The sequence below is a fragment of the Zingiber officinale genome, chromosome 3A, assembly GCF_018446385.1.
Source record: "Zingiber officinale cultivar Zhangliang chromosome 3A, Zo_v1.1, whole genome shotgun sequence".
In the NCBI taxonomy this organism is placed as follows: Eukaryota; Viridiplantae; Streptophyta; class Magnoliopsida; order Zingiberales; family Zingiberaceae; genus Zingiber; species Zingiber officinale.
The window spans coordinates 2,083,458-2,102,753 of record NC_055990.1 but is presented as its reverse complement, the minus strand read 5'-3'; the positions used below and the strand labels follow the sequence as shown (position 1 = coordinate 2,102,753).

The window sequence follows — 19,296 nt, the reverse complement described above, 5'->3', positions numbered from 1 at the left end:
GAATATCCCACAAAGAGGAGAAGAGCTAGTGAATAGTTAGCAGTTTGTCGAACAAAGCCACGCTCTACCATAGAAATGCCAAACTATATCGTGTACCAAAACCACGATGCATTTCAAAATGATACAGTGGAGATATATTCAGAAGATTCTCAAATTCAATCAACATCTCAATTACTTGTAGATGTTAATGTACCTTATGAGGAGATAGATGATGGAGAAATATCCAGCATTGAGGAGCTTATTGAACATACAGAGTCTAGTGAGGAGGATCTCCAAAATGTTAATGATTAAAATTGTTATATATCCAGATTAAGCATTGTTCAGTTAAATTTTAGATCTAAAAATTCATAGTTATATCACTTGTTTTACTCTATTAGTCATTATTATTTGTTTGATTAAACCTAGTGTGCATGCGTATGTGTTATAATGTAATTCTGCAGATATAGACATGTCTGATGCTGGTGGCCAGATTGTTCTACGGATTATCGGGGGTTGGTAAGTATTGGTGTTATTAGTCTTATTCGCTGCATCTATTTTTTTAACATATTTGGTTTATTTTATTTGTTAAATGCAGTTTTACCCCAGATGGTCATAGAGTAGCTGCATACATCACCTCGAAATTTAAAGAGCGATTTAGTCCCGCTGGTATTACATGGAAGCGGGTAGACCCAGATATGAAGCAATTTTATTACGATGAGTTTTTGGTAAGCAAATTTAATTATCATGATTTTGTTATGTTTTTTATAATAATTTGTGAATGTATTATTGCAGAAAAGATATACTTGGGAGACAGAGCACGAGGCAGAATTTTATGCTACCTGGAACGCAGCTTGTGCCAAACTATACAAAGACATGCTATATAAAGCAAGACAAAAGGGAATAAAACCATCCTATGTACCTGAGAACATTTGGGATGCATGGCGAGCCATCTGGGCTGCAGACAGATGGTAGGAAAATGCAATGAAAGCTCGAGCCAATAGAAAGAGTGAGCTGGCTGGCCCTAGTACCAGAGCGACAAAACATACCGCTGCATCCCGATCGATCGTCGAGCATGCCTTAGACTTTTGGTTTCCAATTTTAAAATTCTATAAGAGTTTTGTACCTAGACTATATCAATGGAATTATTTACATTCTTTAATATTCAGGAACATGATCTACAGCGACCTCCTACTTGTTGGGAGATATTTACCAAGACACACAAGTCAAAAGATGGCAACTTTATAGATCGTCGATCGTCGACATTAGACGTAAGATTCTACACTTGAATATATTTAACTATTAACAATGATTATCTATCATTTTAGTAAATATCTGACAATACCTTTTTTTAATGTAAATAGGAAGAAATTGCTGCTAGGGTTGCACAGGCGTCTCAGCCTAGTTTAGAGGGAGGTGATCGAGCAGACTCTATCCACTAACCAGATAAATGAAATTTATTATGATGTGGTTGGTGGAAGGAAAAAGACCTCCACCCTATATGGTCTTGGGGCTCAGGCGAGAGTTGTATATGATCAGGCGATGACTCCTAGGGCCAAGGGTCGTCCCAGCACATCATCGAGTGCATCCGAATCATCTGCTAGAGTAGACGTCTTAGAACAGGAAAACGCAGATTTGAAGACTCGACTCTCGACCTTGGAGGCTGAATTTCGCGCAGAGCGGCAATCCCGATTGGATCTTGAGAAAATTGGGTGGGATATGCAGGCTTTCTTAGATCAAATGAGTGCAACGGCGCATCGTTTTGCCTCTCAGGATACTCAAGACCCTAATAATCCTCCTGATCCATAGATTGTGATAGGTATCTTGATGTTTAACTTTTTAAGTTTTTGTTTTCACTAATGAAACTATGTCTAACATTGTATTATATCTTTTCAGGAACGTTGATGTCTATACAACACCATCATCATATAACCTAACTAGCTTTCAGGTATGTAAAATAAATTCATAATATTAAATTTAATATGTTACTCATAATTGTGAATTAGTTTATTCTTTTTTTATTAGTAATCTATCGTATTAACATTTTTGCAGGATTGATTACTACTTGCTAGCTTAGGATTGGATTTTCTTTGCTAGATGGTGTTGTATTGTGTTTTTAAATTTCAGATGTTGTAGTACTATACAATCAGGTATTTATGGTTGGAGATGTTTAGATATTTATCTATGTTTTTTGATTGGATATTTAGTTTAAGTTTTGTGCTTGGATTATTGTTTTGTGCTTGGATAAAGTCTTTTGTATGAATGCATTGTTATTTGGTGAGTTTTGTGTTGTTTGTATGTGATGGTTTAGATTATTATAAAATGTGAAAAAGGATGACTGCAGGAACAAAATTGTGCTGCTGAAATCTCCAGGTATTAGAGACGGAATTTTAAAATTCCGTCTCTAATTTCTCCATGGAAAATACTGTTATAACGATATCTAGCGACGAAACTTTAATTTTCCGTCGCTGATTATACTGAAATTGTTTGAAATGTCAATGCCTTGCGACGGAATATTTAAGTTCCGTCTCTAATTTTTTGCTCCGGCCATCGTCTTCATCACAGGTAGAATATTCGCTGCTGAATATTCGCTCCGGCCATCGTCTTCATCACACTCTCTCTCCTTATTTTTTCTCATTACATTTTCTCTTTTTTCATCCTCTCCAATCATACTTCCTCTCACATCATATTTTCTCTCTCGTCTTCTCTTATTATGCTCTCTTCTATTACACTCTCTTTTCTCATTTTTTCTCATCATACTTTTTCTCTCTTCATTCTTTCTCATCACATTTTTTCTCTCATCATACTTTTTCTCTCATCATTCTCTTTCATCATATTTTTCTCTCACATTCATCTTTCTCTCACATCTAATTTTTCCTCTTATTTTCCTTTAAGGGTAAAAAAGGAAATTTTGATTTATTCCGATAGAAAATATGCAACTAACTAAACATTGCTTTTAAGAGTGATATCCATGCTCATACTCATTCCCATTCTACAATACAATGATTCTCATTCTGATTCCTATTTTTAGGAAAGAACCAAACACCCCCTAACTATTTTTCTCAGTTGTAATAATATGTTCGGAAATACAAGTTGAATCAGTAGCACTGTTCTGGTTTGAGATCATGGTCGGTCGGTCAACAAAAAAATAACTATTGTGGAGAAGGTTACAGATGATACTTTGATAATGAGAGATTAGAATGAGTGTTGAGGTTGAACTCAGTGTGATCACTTCGACGATCAAGTTAGTATAGGGGTTAGGGAGAAATAAAGACAAAATAGTAGAAGAGTTTGAATGTTTTTATGTGTGTGTTTTGTGCCTGTGGGAGCAGGCGACTTTAAATAGGATTGCAGCTGCATCCTTATACTACTCCCGCTTTTGTCCACGTCTTTCATGAATAATGACTATATTACCCATGTTATTAGTACCTATTACGTTACACACGTTCTTTGGGAAAAATGGTTTAAAAAAAACGGTCTTATATCCATGTGATCGATACTAGGGGACAACTAAGATAGCAGATTTTTTTTTTTTTTTTTTTTTTTTTAAAGATCTGGTAAATCATTATATGGGTCCCAATCAAAAGTAACTATACTGAAAAACCCTGAAGACCAAGCTAATGTAGTCTCATAAAACTGAGTTGGCGGAGTCTAATGGACCGCTTTAGCTTCTATCTATGACTTGACTTTTACCTTGCCCTTATCTAACCTGGCCTCCCATATCCGTCATAATTATATTATTATTATTTTTAATCTAGTTATCCTGTTAATATTCAAATCAATTAATTTTCCTATTAGAGGAAACTAATTTCACGGTGCACCGTAATCAAAAATTGACCCGTAAATATTTGGTTAACTATGAAGTATTATACTGTTAAACATTATGGCTATTATTGGTAGAGATGGTAATTGTTTGAATGAATAATGAACCCTGTTTCCTTATCTCTTGCACCTCTTCATTCACATGATAGATAGAAAGAAGAATGCCAAAGAGCTACTACAATTCAGAGGGAAAACTTATTATGATTCCTCGCCATGTTCTTCCTGGAGGTACGTAGCTAGATTTTCCTTCCAATCTTTGTTTGATGTCACATCAAAACTCGGCTTTAATCTTGTTAGTTACATCAATTGGTCTTCTTCCCTCTGGGTTGATATACATCACTCTCGATCGACCTCCACAACATTTCATCAGTTTGGTTCTCATTCCCATCCCTGACAAGCTTGCAGGGCAGTCAGTCACCTGCTACTGTGGGATCCGGCGATCGATGGACTCGAGCCACTTCGTGGTCCTCTTGGTGGTTCGCCAACCACCAAGGGTGATCTTTCAGCAAACGAGGACAGCATTAGTACGACGGCAGCTCAAAAGCGTCTCCTGTAGCAACTCAGCGAGTACACTTGGAATTCACTGAAGCATCATTGATAACAGTGTCACGCTAGGGCCCTATCAAGATCTGGAGAATACATTCTGATTCCTTCGTGCAGCCAAGCAAATTAATCTCGTCTCTTTCCAAAGAAACAGATTTGAATCAATCACAGTCAAAGTGACTTCACTGCACGCGCTTCTGATTCCTCTACTTTGCCTTCTCGTGAGTGGTTCAGTCAGCCTCGAGTGCTTGCTGGATCCACGCTTTGGTATTAGGGAGGAGAAGCATCATTAGTCTTTTTAGCATGCGTCTTCGTCCACTTAAATAAAGTGTGCGGCCTTCGTAATAGTGGTGAGTATTTAGTTAATTCGATTAATTTGATATTAATTTTATATAAATTTTATATAAATTTTTATTATTATTATTTTAAATAAATTTAGTTAATTCGGTATTAACTGAAATAATTAATTCGGTTAATTCAGTTTTAATAAAATTTTGATTTGATTTGATTAGCCAACACTAAATCGATTTTCGGTTAATTCGATTAATTTATGTACCGAATTAATCGAATGCTCATTCCTACTCCGTAATTCCACGCCTAGAATATCAGACAGGAATGATCCATAATATATTAAAATAACCGATTAATCAAGTTAGGTTAGGTAATATCGAGTCTGAAATGATCGATCCGGTTCTACGAAAATTTCCCATCGATTATCAGAGTAAATCGAGAAACGGATAACTCAGGAGCTCAACATCCTTTAGTTGCATACCCATTTGAAGGAAAAATTCTTATAAATTCATCATAATTGGAACTCAAACCGAATATTTGGATGACAACTTGAATAGCTATACCATAACTCCAGGGTCGTGATTTGAGTACAATTTCGAAAACTGCTTCTTAAATAAAATCGCTAAAATATATATAAAAACATATGATTTCGTATGTGAATTCTGGGCCGGGCATGAATAGATGGCCCCAAAAGCCCATTTTCCGTCCGTGATGGGCATTTTGGGGTATTGCCTCGGGAGCAATCATTCGCAGAGCCGAAATAAATTCCAGCTTCGCATCCGCTACTTTAATTGCAATAATAATTGGGAAAAAAAAATCGACCGAGAGAGAGAGAGTAGGAGACGAGAGTGCTCGGCGGAAGAAAAGCGAGCAGAAAGCGAGGGCGTGGGAAAGGGGAAAGCGGTATCCGAGGAAAGCGAAGTGAGAAAAGAGGCCGGGCTCGGGGCGGAGACTAGCAGGAGCGATTCCGGATCCACATTGATATTCCGATCCAGGGAAAGGTACGCTCCCATGCTCCACTTCAGTACTGTGGCGGATGATTTGCCATTTCTAGCGTGTTTTTACGGAGATTGCCTCCTTCGTGAGCTGATCAGTTCAGTTTGAGCGCTTGTTGTTGAATCGCAGTGAGGAATGCTCGTTTCTTTGTGATTTTTGAGCTTTCTCTGGTTAGCATACTGATTCGCAAATGCTTTCAGTTGAACACCTGTGCTAAAGAGTTTTTTTTTTTTGTGTGTGTGGGTGTGTTTCCAAGATGATTTTCCGCCACCTGAAAAGTATCAGGTCGGATTCAACGGAGACAAAGCATAATATGACTTGTCCTATCCATTTTGAGGATCTGACAAAGTTTGGTTTCTTGGTAGCATTGGAAATTTGTTAGATTAGGAATTTCATCTTTGTTTTTTTTTAATCCTGTCGAATATTAAATGATCGCTTACTTATATGATCATTTCTAGCGTGGTAAGACACAAATCTGTTGAAGTTCGATCCATATTGTATTTCTTAAGAATCGGTGAGAATTTCACTTGCTTACTTTCCTCTCTAGTGTTTAGCGTATGCAGTGTACTAGCTGCTGTTATCGTTATGAAAGTGGGTTTGGTTATATACCTAGTTACCTTCTTAGGGTCCCTTTGCCTGAGCAATATGCGATCCTCAGAGCACTTGTCAGCTATCATCTGGCAGAATTATTTTTAACTGAGATCCCTGGGTTCAATGTGATTATTAAGTGAGTAAAGGTTTTGACAACGCAAAAAATGTTCTTACAAGGCGGCACTGTCGGGAATAATAATGTACCTTGTATGGGTATTTTGAGCAACTAAGATAGGTTTAACCTAGAGATTATGCAAATACAGATTATGGCATGGGCTTAGAGTAATTTCAGCTATATTCTTCCCTAATATGAAAAGGAAAAACTGCAGAACTAGTTCTTAATGGTAATATGTCATTTTAGCTCTGATCAATAAACATGATAATAGTTAGTTAAGGGTCACACGATTTTACTTCTTTTGGGTTTAGACATAATGAGTGTATTATCATGTGCATTTTACATGTTTCTTTTTGAGGGTAAATGTGAATGGCATAATTGTGAAAGAAAGATAGTTAGTAAGGAACTGAGGTTGCATTAATGTTTTTGTTTGACTTTACATGTTAAGGCAATCTCGTCATGCGTCCTTTAAACTGTATAATAGAAAATTAGAAATCATGAGAAGTCCGCCTTTACTGGACGCATGATATAATCCTCATGTAAATTGCTTACAGTGCTTACATGCACTGACCTAAAGCCTTCACCTACGTCACGTACATGACCTTAGAAACTTATACAGTGACAAAAAACATGCCATTTGTTTATGGCCGCATAAGGATCATTCAGGATTCAATCCCTATCTCATTAAAATTCAAAACATATTTAAGTTAATATCAATTATCTTAAGTATCAAACTTACCAAATATATAAACAACAAACAAGTTTTATGTATGGCTTAGCGCAATAGGTATTTTTCTAATGGATATTGACAAATGGTTAACGTCATGATATATGCTATGCGCGCTACAGCAATGCTTATACTAAGCTATGAAAGGACAACTAAGTAATAGATGTAAACAATTTCTTAGCTTGGTTAAGTGGATGAATTATATAATAGATGCAAACTCCTATATATTTTTTATGTGATGTTATACATTGTTGTCCATACCACTAATATTATTGTTATTATCTATTGTTAATAATATTATTACCGTTATTTTTCTTATTACTGTTTAAAGAATATTGTCCATATGCATCTGCATATCGCATATGCATCTGCTTTTTTGCATAGGCATCAGCATTTCACATATGCATTATGCAGTGGCTTGATGATAAAAAAATTATGCTAAGTAGTAAGCATGCTTTGATAGCTTAATCATTAATGATGAAAATGAAAAAGGAAGTTTATAAACACATAAAAAAAACACAGAAGCTCTATCAAGTGCAAATAATTTTTCAACCTTAAATTCACATATTTCTTACATAGTTCCATGCTATAGATTTATAGTTTGTTATGATCCTTGGATATGGATCGAGTAATGGGACGATTTACTAGCTAATCAATCTCTGTCTTCTTAGTTTTACTACCTTGACGGTCTATGGTGCTAGGGATAATTTGAGGCTCGTTGGGATTAGAGAACCTCTCGATCTAGGGGTTTGATTTCTTTTTGTAAACTCAGTCGTAATCTCTATTGCATTATTCTAGCCATTTAAATATAACTATTGACGATTCTTCCCGATGAAGGAAGAAAACAAATACTGAATAAGGAAGGTTTTATTCTTACGAAAAAAAATAAAAGATATTCAACTTAAATAAAAATCAATTACTATGGTCGAATCAATTCTTTTGATATGCACCTTTCTTTCTAAATCTGTCGTGTATTTGATGTGTTCAGATTTTCTTTTGTTGCATGGGCTTGCCTGTGGTCCATAACATTACTCCTTGAAAAATAGGTTTGTCCGCAAACACAAATGAGGGGTAACGTTTTAGCTATTGTATCTTCCTATGAATCTGCATGGTTTGAGGAGCACGAGTGTTTGAGGAAATTTCAACATCCTCGACATGGTCTTGTTCATCATAATTTCTAATCCCTCAAGTCAGAAAAGACATTTGCAACAGTGGCCGGGAGTGTAAAGTTCATCATAATTAAAACAAAGGCCCTTGGCACGTCGTTCTTCCATTTCCTGTCGATTTAATCGTTTGATAAATGGATTCTTCAGTGGTTGGATGGGGGCGCATTGCGGTATGACGGTAGATTCAGATCATTTAGAGCAGCACTCATAAAGACAGGCAAAACTCATAGCTGATGTGAGATCTCTTGGGTGGTGAAGCTCGACTTCCACATCGATGTGATCTTGGAGGCCACTTTTGAATATTTCAACTGCTTGTTTTGATATTAAGGAATTTGCTCGTGCCGCCAATTGTTCGATCTTTCGCTGGTAGTCTTCCACGGATCCTGATTGTTGAAGTTTGGCAAGCTCGTCCAATTTATTGTTAAATTGGACGAATAGGTGGACCAAACTTCAGATTGCACTGATCTTTAAATTCCTCTCATTGAATATGAGGTCGATCACGTTCTAGTTTGATGAATCATAATTGACCATCTCCCTCAAGATAGAATGAGACTAGGCCAACCTTTTCTTCCTTTGGAGTGTGTTGATGGCAAAAAAAAATGGTCACATCGATTCAGCCATCCTAAAGGATTAGACTGACCATCATAACGTGGGAAATCCAGTTTCAAAAACCGTGGTATATATATGAGGATCACTCCTCATGGCCACAGTATTCTTATGAGCGGTGTCCTTGTGAGTCAGGATGGTTGCTGCTCTCTTCACCTTGATGGTTGCTGTGCGAGTGCAGCTTAGAGAAGTCTTTGGACAATTCTTCTAGTTGAGCATGGATGAGCTGCTGTAGGGGTGAGCATTCGGTTAATTCGGTTAATTTGATATTAATTTTGTATAAAATCTTTTTATTATTATTTTAAACAAATTTAGTTAATTCGGTGTTAACTGAAATAACTAATTCAGTTAATTCAGTTTTAGTAAAACTTTGATTTGATTCGGTTAGCCAACACTAAATCGGTTTTCGGTTAATTCGGTTAATTTATGGACCGAATTAACCGAATGCTCACCCCTGCCTGCTGCAGCTTTGTCCTCTAGTAATTTTGAGAAATGCATCAAAGTGTTGTTGAAGTGCTTGTGAGTCACCGATTATGACGAGCTCTGATATCAATTTGTTATGGCCTTGGATATGGATCACATAATCAGATGGTTTACCGGTTGATCTGCGGAATCAATCTTTGTCTTCTTAGTTTTACGACCTTGACGACCTATGATGGTAGGGATAATTTGAAGCTTGTTGGGATTAGAGAACCTCTCGATTTAGGGGGGTTTGCCTTTTTTTTTTTTTTGTAAACTCAATTGTAACTTTTATTGCATTATTTCAGCCGTTTAAATATAACTACTGATGTTCCTTCCCGACAAAGGAAGAAAGCAAACACTGAATAAGAAAGATTTTATTCTTATTAAAAATAAAAGATACTAGACTCAATCCTACTAAAAATCAAAGATACTTAACTTAAATAAAAATCAATTACTATAGCTGAATCAATTCTCTTGATATGCACCATTCTTTCTAAATTTGTCGTGTATTTGATGGGCTCCAGATTCTCTTTTGTTTCATGGGCTTGACTCCATAACATAGTTATTTTTATTTTATAGAAAAAGTTCTATACTCGTATACAATACAACTCTTTATGAAAATAATGAATGTGATAGTAAATACTATATAATAATTGATAATCATACAATACTAGACAGTGTGGTAGAAAAAGAATATATATTATATAATTCTTTGGTAGAAATCCAATACTTAGTTTTGAAGTTACCATTGTCAACGTGCATGAAATGGTTTACTCCAAGTTGTCTTTATATTCATCTCCCTTCCTAAAAAACAGGACAACCCGGTGCACGAAGCTCCCGCTATGCGGGGTATAGGGAAGAATCCATTGTACGCAGCCTTACCCTGCTTTTTGCAAGAGACTGTTTCTAGGAAAGGAGAGATTAATCTCCCTTCCTCTCATTCAAATATAAATATGCTTTAACAGATATTCATGGTAACTTGTATCAGCATTCTTACGAGTGTTCAACACACTTTCATATGCAGTTGCCTATGGCTTTGTGGTTATGGACCACATTATGTGAGCATATGTAGAATCAACAAAAAAAAATGGAATTGATGTTATTCTAATCAAAATAAGTTAGCCAAATCCACTAAAATCCCTAATTATTACTTTAGTTGGTCTCTTCTAAATTCGTGAATACTTGGTCTGATGTATTTTGCTCTTAGAGAGTATCAGTTTTTATGATTAAGAAACACTTAAGTTTTTGGTTTTGTAACTTGTCATTGCTACATCATGTTTAAAAATTGCAACCAAGTTTCAGATGTCATCAAGAAATGCTTAAATTTTCACAATATTGTTTAATCTGTATTCTTTTTGTATTTTGTCTTGCTAATAGTATAAAATCTTTGTTGGTTCTTTTATTATATTTTCCTTATTTTTCTTCCATTCTTGCCAAGATTTCAATGTTCTTTTTTCTTTTGTATATTCAGGTTCTTCTCATATTCTCACATTGTATGTTCAACTGGAAGATGGAAATGAATTGATTACTGGCAACTAGTGACTAAAGGAGTCTACCTCCACTAAATTTTATATGGAGTGTCTTATTGGTAATTCTTCTTATCAAAGGAAAACTTAAAAACTATGCATTTTCCAACAATGTTTGCTCCTATGGAAAAAGTTCAGATGCTGTAACAGTCAATTGGAATGCTTTTGATGTTTGTATATCTTTTTCTTTATGATGTTTTGTTGTTTGTGTTTGTTGTTCATTCTGTGTTGAATCCATATAGTTCTTTTAGTTGGTTAAAAAAAAATTAAGCTTACTGAGCATGTGAATCACATGATAATTATGTAACTATAAACTATTGGAGAATTCTTAGGATACTCAGTTTGTCTTTGTAATGCATGCCTTTTGATATTGTATCAATATTTTTACGCTGGGATACTCCTTGTGTGATAAATGGACTGCTGTCTTTGAATAAATTAATGAGCAATAGTGTAATATTATGCAAACACACTAGTAGCATTCATAATCTTCATCTCTATCATCAGGCTACTTGTAGCTGCTACTGATTTTACTCTCTTCTCATTTTTTATATCTTTGTAATTTCCCGTTCAATTCTGACATATTATAAAAGATTTCTAATTAGATGATTCCCTTGAGTTAATATTCTTACAAAAGGACAAAAATAAATTCTTAATTGCATGGAAAATTTTATGGATCTCATTACAAAATATATGGACTTGTCATTTCCAGAATCTACCTTCTTTGTAAAAGACATATGCCACTTCTGTCTATGTTTTCTTTTTAAGGTTGGATTATTGAACATGCTATCATGGTAGGAACTAAAAAGTAAAGTTTAAGCTATATATATTTTCTTATTACATATTTTAGGGAAATCTTGAATGCTAGGAATTTATAGACTCATGTACACCTGATATCGATATGAATTTATATTTTTGTAGAAACAATGCTGCACTAGTAATTTCTGAATGCTATAATCAGACTAAGCAACATCTTGTCTTTGTCTAACTTTACTTCATATTTTTTTATTCTAAAACTATGCTCAGCACATTTACTTGCATGTTTCTACATCCATTTGTTTAAGTCCATGCCCAACACACATGAAAATAGCAAAATAAATGCTAGACTCAATGTAGTACATATTACCTTGTATGTTGCAATCACCTCTGTATTTTTGAAGAATTCTTTATGTAATAAGGTATGATTTTATGGAATCATTACAAAATCACTACAGGATTAGATTCTATTGTTCCCCTTATTCCATTTGCTAATTGGTTCAATTATATTAAGAAAAACCCTGCTGCAGGTAAAGCAATTCTCCAGTTTCTTTTACTTGCCATTTGGACTTGCTGTTTCCAAGATGTGGTGTCACAGAAGACAGAATTTAAGCCAAAGCCTCGAGTCCCTGACAAACTTGTGTTGTCCGATCCACCCATGGGACTCTTTGGTCCCATAGAGATTTCTCCTGCTGTTGTTCCACACAATCCTTATCCTGTTGAGCCATTATCACCTATGTACCCATCCTTTCCGAGCACTTATGAACCAAATTTGACTGGGAAATGTCCTGTCAATTTTTCTTCAGCATTGGATGTCATAGACAAGACAGCATCAGACTGCTCTGCACCTTTAGCAGCACTAGTAGGGAACGTTATTTGTTGTCCCCAGGTTAATAGTTTGATGCATATTTTTCAAGGTTCTTACAGTAATGATCCCAACATGCTCGTCTTCCAGCAAGCTGCAGCTAATTATTGTTTCACGGATCTGATTAGTATATTGGCCAGCAGAGGGGCAAATAACACTATTCCCACTCTTTGCTCAGTCAAGTCCTCAAATCTTACTGGTGGTTCATGTCCTGTTAAGGATCTTGCAACTTTTGAGAAAATAGTAAATACAAGCAAATTACTTGACTCATGTAGGACAGTCGATTCTCTTAAAGAGTGTTGTAGGCCAGTATGCCAACCTGCAATCATGGAAGCTGCACTTCAGACTTCACAAAGAGGAGCCAGCATGCTTGATAGTTCTAGAATACCTGGGATTGCTGGTGGCTTTAATGTGGTCAATGACTGTAAAGGAGTGGTATATGCTTGGCTATCTCGAAAGCTCTCAACAGAGGATGCCAACACTGCATTCCGTATTTTATCTGGCTGCAAAGTTAATAAAGGTTTGTTTTCCCATTTATTCTGACAAGTTATACAACTTCTTTCTGATGTTCACTAACTTTTTTTGACCTATATTTACTTTCATCAACATGCGACTGGAATACATAGTAGTGAGTTTTGTAGATGCAGTACATATTACTTTCCATAAGCATACTGACAGATACATGTTCAAGTCACATCAATTATTGTTATTCTATTAATTACACTAGATGGAACTCCATTCAAGACTTGATCATAGATAATTGTAGTATTACTTTTCCAAGTCATCCATTAGCCATTAGGCCCTTGTCAATCCAGGGTTGAAAGATGTGTTTGACATTCACCAACAACAATTGGTGGAGGGTTAATGCAGTTCACCGCAAGGCTTTATGAATCCTGATGCCAATGGTGAGGTAAGTAGAGAAGAGCATTAAAAAATTTAAATCCTTAACGTCCTCATGGCTCAGTAGAACTTCCCTGGTATGATACCCTGATATGCTGAGAACTTTCTTATGATTAATCCGTGTGTATGCCCAATCTGAGCATTTGTGCTTTACACCAATGTTTTTAGTGGTATTGACACAGAGTCAAACCAATGTATCCAAAACAGTTGAATCTATTAAAGCTGAAGATGTAAAGGGTAAAGATTGACCAAAGAATACATTAGTCAATGGAATAAAAACTATGTTTACTTAATTGAATATTGTAATATTTCCTTGCATAGAGCTCCATGGAGATATAAAATTTATGTAGCTAACCTAAATAGTTGGGATAAACATGGCTTTATTGATGAATCAAGGCTCTGAGAACTTAATAATGATGTGCTCATGTCCATTTTAGCACCTTTGCTGGATTTTCCTGATTTCAGAACATTCCAGTAGTTTTTCAGTTTCAGGTTCAATTAATATGGGTGTTCAGTTGTGTGCCACTGAGAACTTAATGATGATGTTGTTTAACTCTATTTGATGTCTGGTTTATTTCTTATGATAATCATTTCTTGGGTTTGAGCAACTCAACAGCTTCTTTAAAGTTTGTATTTTGCACTAAAACTAGTGAACATAAAAAAAAATATGGTCAGGACATGGAGGTTCATGTTGCTCTAGGTTTGGATGTTAATCATGCTATCGTTGACCCAACCACCCAGAATCTGTCATCTGTTTTTGTTTTAGAACCCTAATAACCTTTCATATGAATGTGGAAATTTTCATGATGATTTAGAATTATCATGCTGTCTGAGCTTTTGGCTACTTCACTTGTGATTTGAACACAGCTTCACTTCAGTGGTCTGTCCAAACACACATTAGATTGTTTTGACCAACATGTGCACCAAGTTATCAGCATAAGGCATGTCAGAGCACTGGTGACTATTAAAACTGTAATCTCGAGGCCTTTGCACTTCTATATAATTTTGGTTGGCCACATTTGACAATCTAAAATTTGAATGTCAAACTGAATCTAGAGTGCCATTCTTATTGAAATCTATATTTTTGCATGATGTATGTTCTATTGATCTTGTAACTGACTACTGCTGACAAGTGATCTATTATCCATGCATCCCTAGTTTGTCCTTTGGAATTTGAAGAGCCTTCAGCAATAGTCAATGCTTGTCATGGTTCGGCTCCCACTCTTTCATGTTGCAGTTCCTTGAACACATATATTGGATCAATTCAGAAGCAGATGCTCATAACAAATAGGCAAGCCATCAATTGTGCTACATTGTTTGGATCAATGTTACAGAAAGGTGGGGTTACAGCAAATATCTATGAGCTTTGCAAAATTGATCTGAAAGACTTTAGCCTTCAGTGTAAGTCTACTTGCCATGCACCATTTTATTTCATTGTATGTGTTTTTTCTTATGTGATTTCACGTCTGACTGTGATCTCTGTTCTCTGTTTCCTATTGCACAATTCAATTGGATGGCTGCAGCATACAGTCAACAAGGTCTTCTTTTATGTCCTTGACTTTTCAAAGTTTGAATTTTGTTGCATATCCTATTTGGCATTCTGTAATGCTGTGGTCTGATTTCTTGAGTTTTGTGGATGCAGGGTGTTTGCTGCGCAGCTTCCCAGCAGATATTGTGTTCGACAATGTCACAGGCTTTAGTTTTACATGTGATTTAAGTGACAATATAGCTGCTCCATGGCCTTCCTCATCATCTCTTTCATCCTTGTCCCTTTGTGCACCTGGTAAGCATAGTGCATGCTTTATTTTATTACTTTGTAGCATAGAGATCTCTGGGCTTATTGGCGTAGGTTGCTTTTCCAATCAAGGTCTTGGCAGTAGATTGAATTTTTATATCTATGCAAGAAAGTAATGTACTAGTGTGGGTAAAATGATCACTTAGTAATCCATTGCATATACGGAGAGTTCCATCAGTGTGAATAGAACATGATTCGAGGCAATGGAGCCAAACTAATTCAGAGCAAACACACAGCCAAGTAGAGAGGAAGTACTGCAACAGGGAACAACTTGATTTTCTGGTCATTATACAACATGTGGCAAGACGTCATCAGGGGGCTTGCCCCCTGGAGCTATAAAAGGAGGATTTAAACCAGTTATTGTATCTGGAATTGCATGCCAGGCAATCAAATTTTCTCCAACTTGGACATTGTTGCCTCTCCTTGGCCATCTTTCCAAACTTTTATCCACTTTGACCCACGAACCTCAAAAACATAGTCTTAAGGTAGTTTCAATTCTTTCATGCTGATTTTGGTTTTTTATGCCAGGGATACATTTAGTGTCATCTCCATTGCAGTATGCTAGTGTGGAGGCTTGTCATATCTCCTTTCAATATTGAGCAATATAAGTATACTAGATTTGAAAATATTGGAGAAGAAGAATAGGGGTGGATAATAGAGAAATTCCCATATTCTTCTTGGTTAGAACTTTATATATATATATATATATATATATATATATATATATAACCATTGAAATGTCTCTCCTTTTGTAGAGAGCAAATGCCCCTTGAAAACATCCATTCAACTAGGGTCTTGGCCACAAGAGTGGTGTCCTTTAGTCAATTAAAAAAAATTAGAATTTAAACAAATCAAAAATTTAAACGAATAATAAAACAAGATAAAATTTATTTAAGTATAGATGATGATATTATAGAGGATAGAACCCAATGGTGTAAAATGATCCATATAGCTGACCTCACCTAGTGAGATAAGGTTTGGTTGTTGTAAGCAAACCAAAAATAAAGGGAACTATTTTTTGATTTGGACAATTGCCCTAAAGAGGTCTTTATTTTCTGAACCCCTCTTTTCATAAATTACTTTTTGAGGCCTCTTCTTATTTTTAAAATGTCCTGGTCTCAAATTTTGACTAAAAATTTAGTTGACTTCCAAAATAGGGATAATGATGTGAAAATTTCCAGCCAGGTACCATAATTGGTTATATCATTCATTAATTACATCACTTATCAAACATAGGAAGTAAAATGAGCAATTTGATCTCATAGGCTTTTGCCACCCCACAAGGTTCAATGCCAAAACATCATTTCTAGTCATGACTGTATAAAATACTCCCATTTGGGAGAGAATCTCTATGCTAAGGATGTGTGTAGGTACATCTCACAGATACAATGGTTCACAGTTCAGGTTTTCGATAAAGTACCCCTATATAGGAAAGTTGACGCCTTTAATTTACTTTGCCAATATTTCAATTCATATCTCACTCCATTATATATTCGGTTGTCCTCAGACTGTTCATGCTAATCATGTTTGAGGTCGAGTAGGGATGTCACATGTCAGGTATTGTGTCAGCTTTAGAGCAAAGTAAGGAGTTTCTCCTTGGTCACATTATTTACCACTAGTTGCACTAAGTCGAGTTGTACTCTTCTGGACAAAGAGGATCATCAATTTGTATGCTTAGATGTAGATGTGTCGGCAACCTTTAGGAGACCATGGCTTTGTTCTTGCTCTTGCATACCGACTTCTATGCAGGCCTTCGAGCTTAAGCTACAGGGTACATTTCATGCATATGGCATGAGATAATTGTTCTATCAAAGCCCAAATTTAAAGGATCACTTGTCTTCAGTAGCTTCCATGTTCATTGGGAATGCAATGATGCCTTTTTGTCCAAGACAAATGCATAGCCAACACAATGGCAAGGTTGCTCATCTTTTACTCAAGCTTGTTGATGGCCATGGTGACTAACTAGGCAGTCAGTTCAGCTTCACCAGTCAGTCATACGATGTAGGTGCCAATAGTTGTGGCTAGTTAACCAGTGCATCCCTTTTGTCCTCATTCTGTTGTTGGAAAGGAAGAGTTCCTTTCCTCTTTGACCAATAAACAAAAGCTTCTCATAAATAGAACACACATTAGCAAAAGACACCAAGTGAGAGAGATGTTACCTTTTTCCTTAATATGTATGCATAGAAATACAAGCAATAAAATTATAATTATTTTTAAATTTTTATGGTGTCGCATGAAAGTAAAGTGTTTAAAACTAATATACTGTTCAAGGATGATATTGATACATAAAATGAATGTAATTGTATGGTTGTATGTGTACTCATCTCAAGTTTGAAAATTGAAATTCTTCTTTGGATTGGGTTGTTGGAACTGAATTAAAATAACTTCGTTTTTGATAAGTCACAAGGAATAAAATTGCATATAGCCTATCCTGACTATCAGTATGGTTAATTAATCTGCTAATATAATTCATATAAATAAGAAAGATTAGATAAACTGAACTCGGCGACAAGCTGAATTTCAGTCAGGCAGATATTCAATTTTGTGTGGGTCTGATTCTAATCGTTTACCCTATGAATGCAACCAGTGTTATCTCTATTGCCATTACATTAGTGCGGAGGCCTGCCTTAGCTACTTTCAATTTTGAATAATATAATTAAAGACGAATAGGAAGCAAGTAGGAAAATTCTCCACAGTTTATTAGAACTTTGGCTTTTTAGATGCATTAACAAATGGAATGATTCTCCTTTGTTATGGATAGAAAATGACTCGTTTAAATATCCATTCAAAATTAGGCTTAAGTGCTTATAGAATGGTTATCCTTTAACCAATAAAACATTTCAGAAATAAAAATAAACTAAAAATAAAAAAATGTATTTTAAATTTTGAATTTCCTAAATGAAAAAGGGTATTACCTGCTTTGAGTGGTATACCTTGTTTCTTGTGACTAGATTTGTTCTGTAGTGTTATTTCCCATTCAATTAGATAGGAAAATGATGTGATTAGTATCAAATCTGAAGTTTATGTTTCTAATTATTCTCTTAATATATGCAGAGATGTCATTGCCTGCACTGCCAGTACCACAAACTTCTGTAAACTCAGGTAAATCAGATCTGTTGATATTGACATTATTTTCATCCAAGAAGTCCCAACAGTCAATTGCATTATTGACAATTCTTTGTGGTCTATGTCTGGTTGCAAGGTGTTTGCTGTCTGTCAGCTAGGGTTATGATAAATCATTTTGCACTCTTTATAGTTTTTAACTTTCTGCCAAAAGCCCGTTTTGTTTCTCGTTTTACATTGTCTTCTCTTTCTGTATTGTTGCTATCATTGATATTATTTCGTTGCTAAATTTAGGTAGCTACGAAATTGCAAGAACCTTAGTCACCGTTGGGTACATCATTGCCAGCTTAGTGCTATGATCATGGTCTTCCAAATCTAAATCAAGGTTGATCTAGATGTCTGGAAACCACTCAGATCAGGTGAGTCGGTATCCATGTTTCGCGACTCATTTTGGAGGAAACGATTTAACTTGTGCGTTGGAGTGATGCATTCTGGAGCAGTAGGTCTCGGGGGTAAGAAAACAATGTAGAAGAGATCTACGGCTGGGAACTCCGGGAGTGGTACACCACCCAACGAAGCAATACCAATTCGCCATGTGAATAGTGGATGCAATATTTGTATTTCAATTGGGTTTTGTTCTCTTCTTTTTCTTTGCTTCATGTCTTTTTCTGGTGTATGTGACGACGGGCATGGTTAAGCTTGTCGAGGCGTTGGTGATTGGTGGTCGCTTGGCATGACTCCAAGTTTTGTACTTCTGGACTTCGATTCAATCTGATGAGCATTCCATGTTGGCAATTTGCTCTAAACGGTTTTGGTGTTTTCATAATCTGTATCAGGTTTGGCACCCACTGATTGCTATTTGTTCTTTCTATTTCCTTATAAAAAACTCTTAGTTTGATGATAGCACTTAGTGACTTGAAGAATGAGGAAAGTATTTCGAGGTCCATCATGAGCTTCTATTTAATTTCAAATGACAAATAATCTTCAATCGATTAAAACCAAGATAAAAATATATATAATTTGGTCAACAACAACTAGCCACAAATTGCTTTGGATAAAAAAAATGTAGTCAAATAAATTATATTTGTCTATTTCATGA

At 35.7% G+C, this 19,296-nt stretch overlaps 1 protein-coding gene and 1 long non-coding RNA gene across 2 annotated transcripts; both read left to right on the top strand.

Moving 5' to 3' along the window:
• Positions 1-649: 649 nt before the first annotated feature.
• On the top strand, positions 650-864 carry LOC122050998. The gene is made up of 2 exons (XR_006131296.1): positions 650-704; positions 772-864. It is a non-coding gene; the product is annotated as an uncharacterized LOC122050998 (long non-coding RNA).
• A 4,563-nt stretch (positions 865-5,427) lies between these two features.
• LOC122050996 (uncharacterized GPI-anchored protein At1g61900-like) lies at positions 5,428-19,017 on the top strand. Its single transcript, XM_042611890.1, has 8 exons — positions 5,428-5,633; positions 10,767-10,883; positions 12,105-12,959; positions 14,498-14,740; positions 14,863-14,877; positions 14,982-15,122; positions 18,189-18,236; positions 18,492-19,017. The coding sequence occupies exons 2-8, from the start codon at positions 10,868-10,870 to the stop codon at positions 18,554-18,556; spliced, it is 1,383 nt and encodes a 460-aa protein (XP_042467824.1). The 5' UTR covers positions 5,428-5,633; positions 10,767-10,867; the 3' UTR covers positions 18,557-19,017.
• The last annotated feature ends 279 nt before the right edge of the window (positions 19,018-19,296 follow it).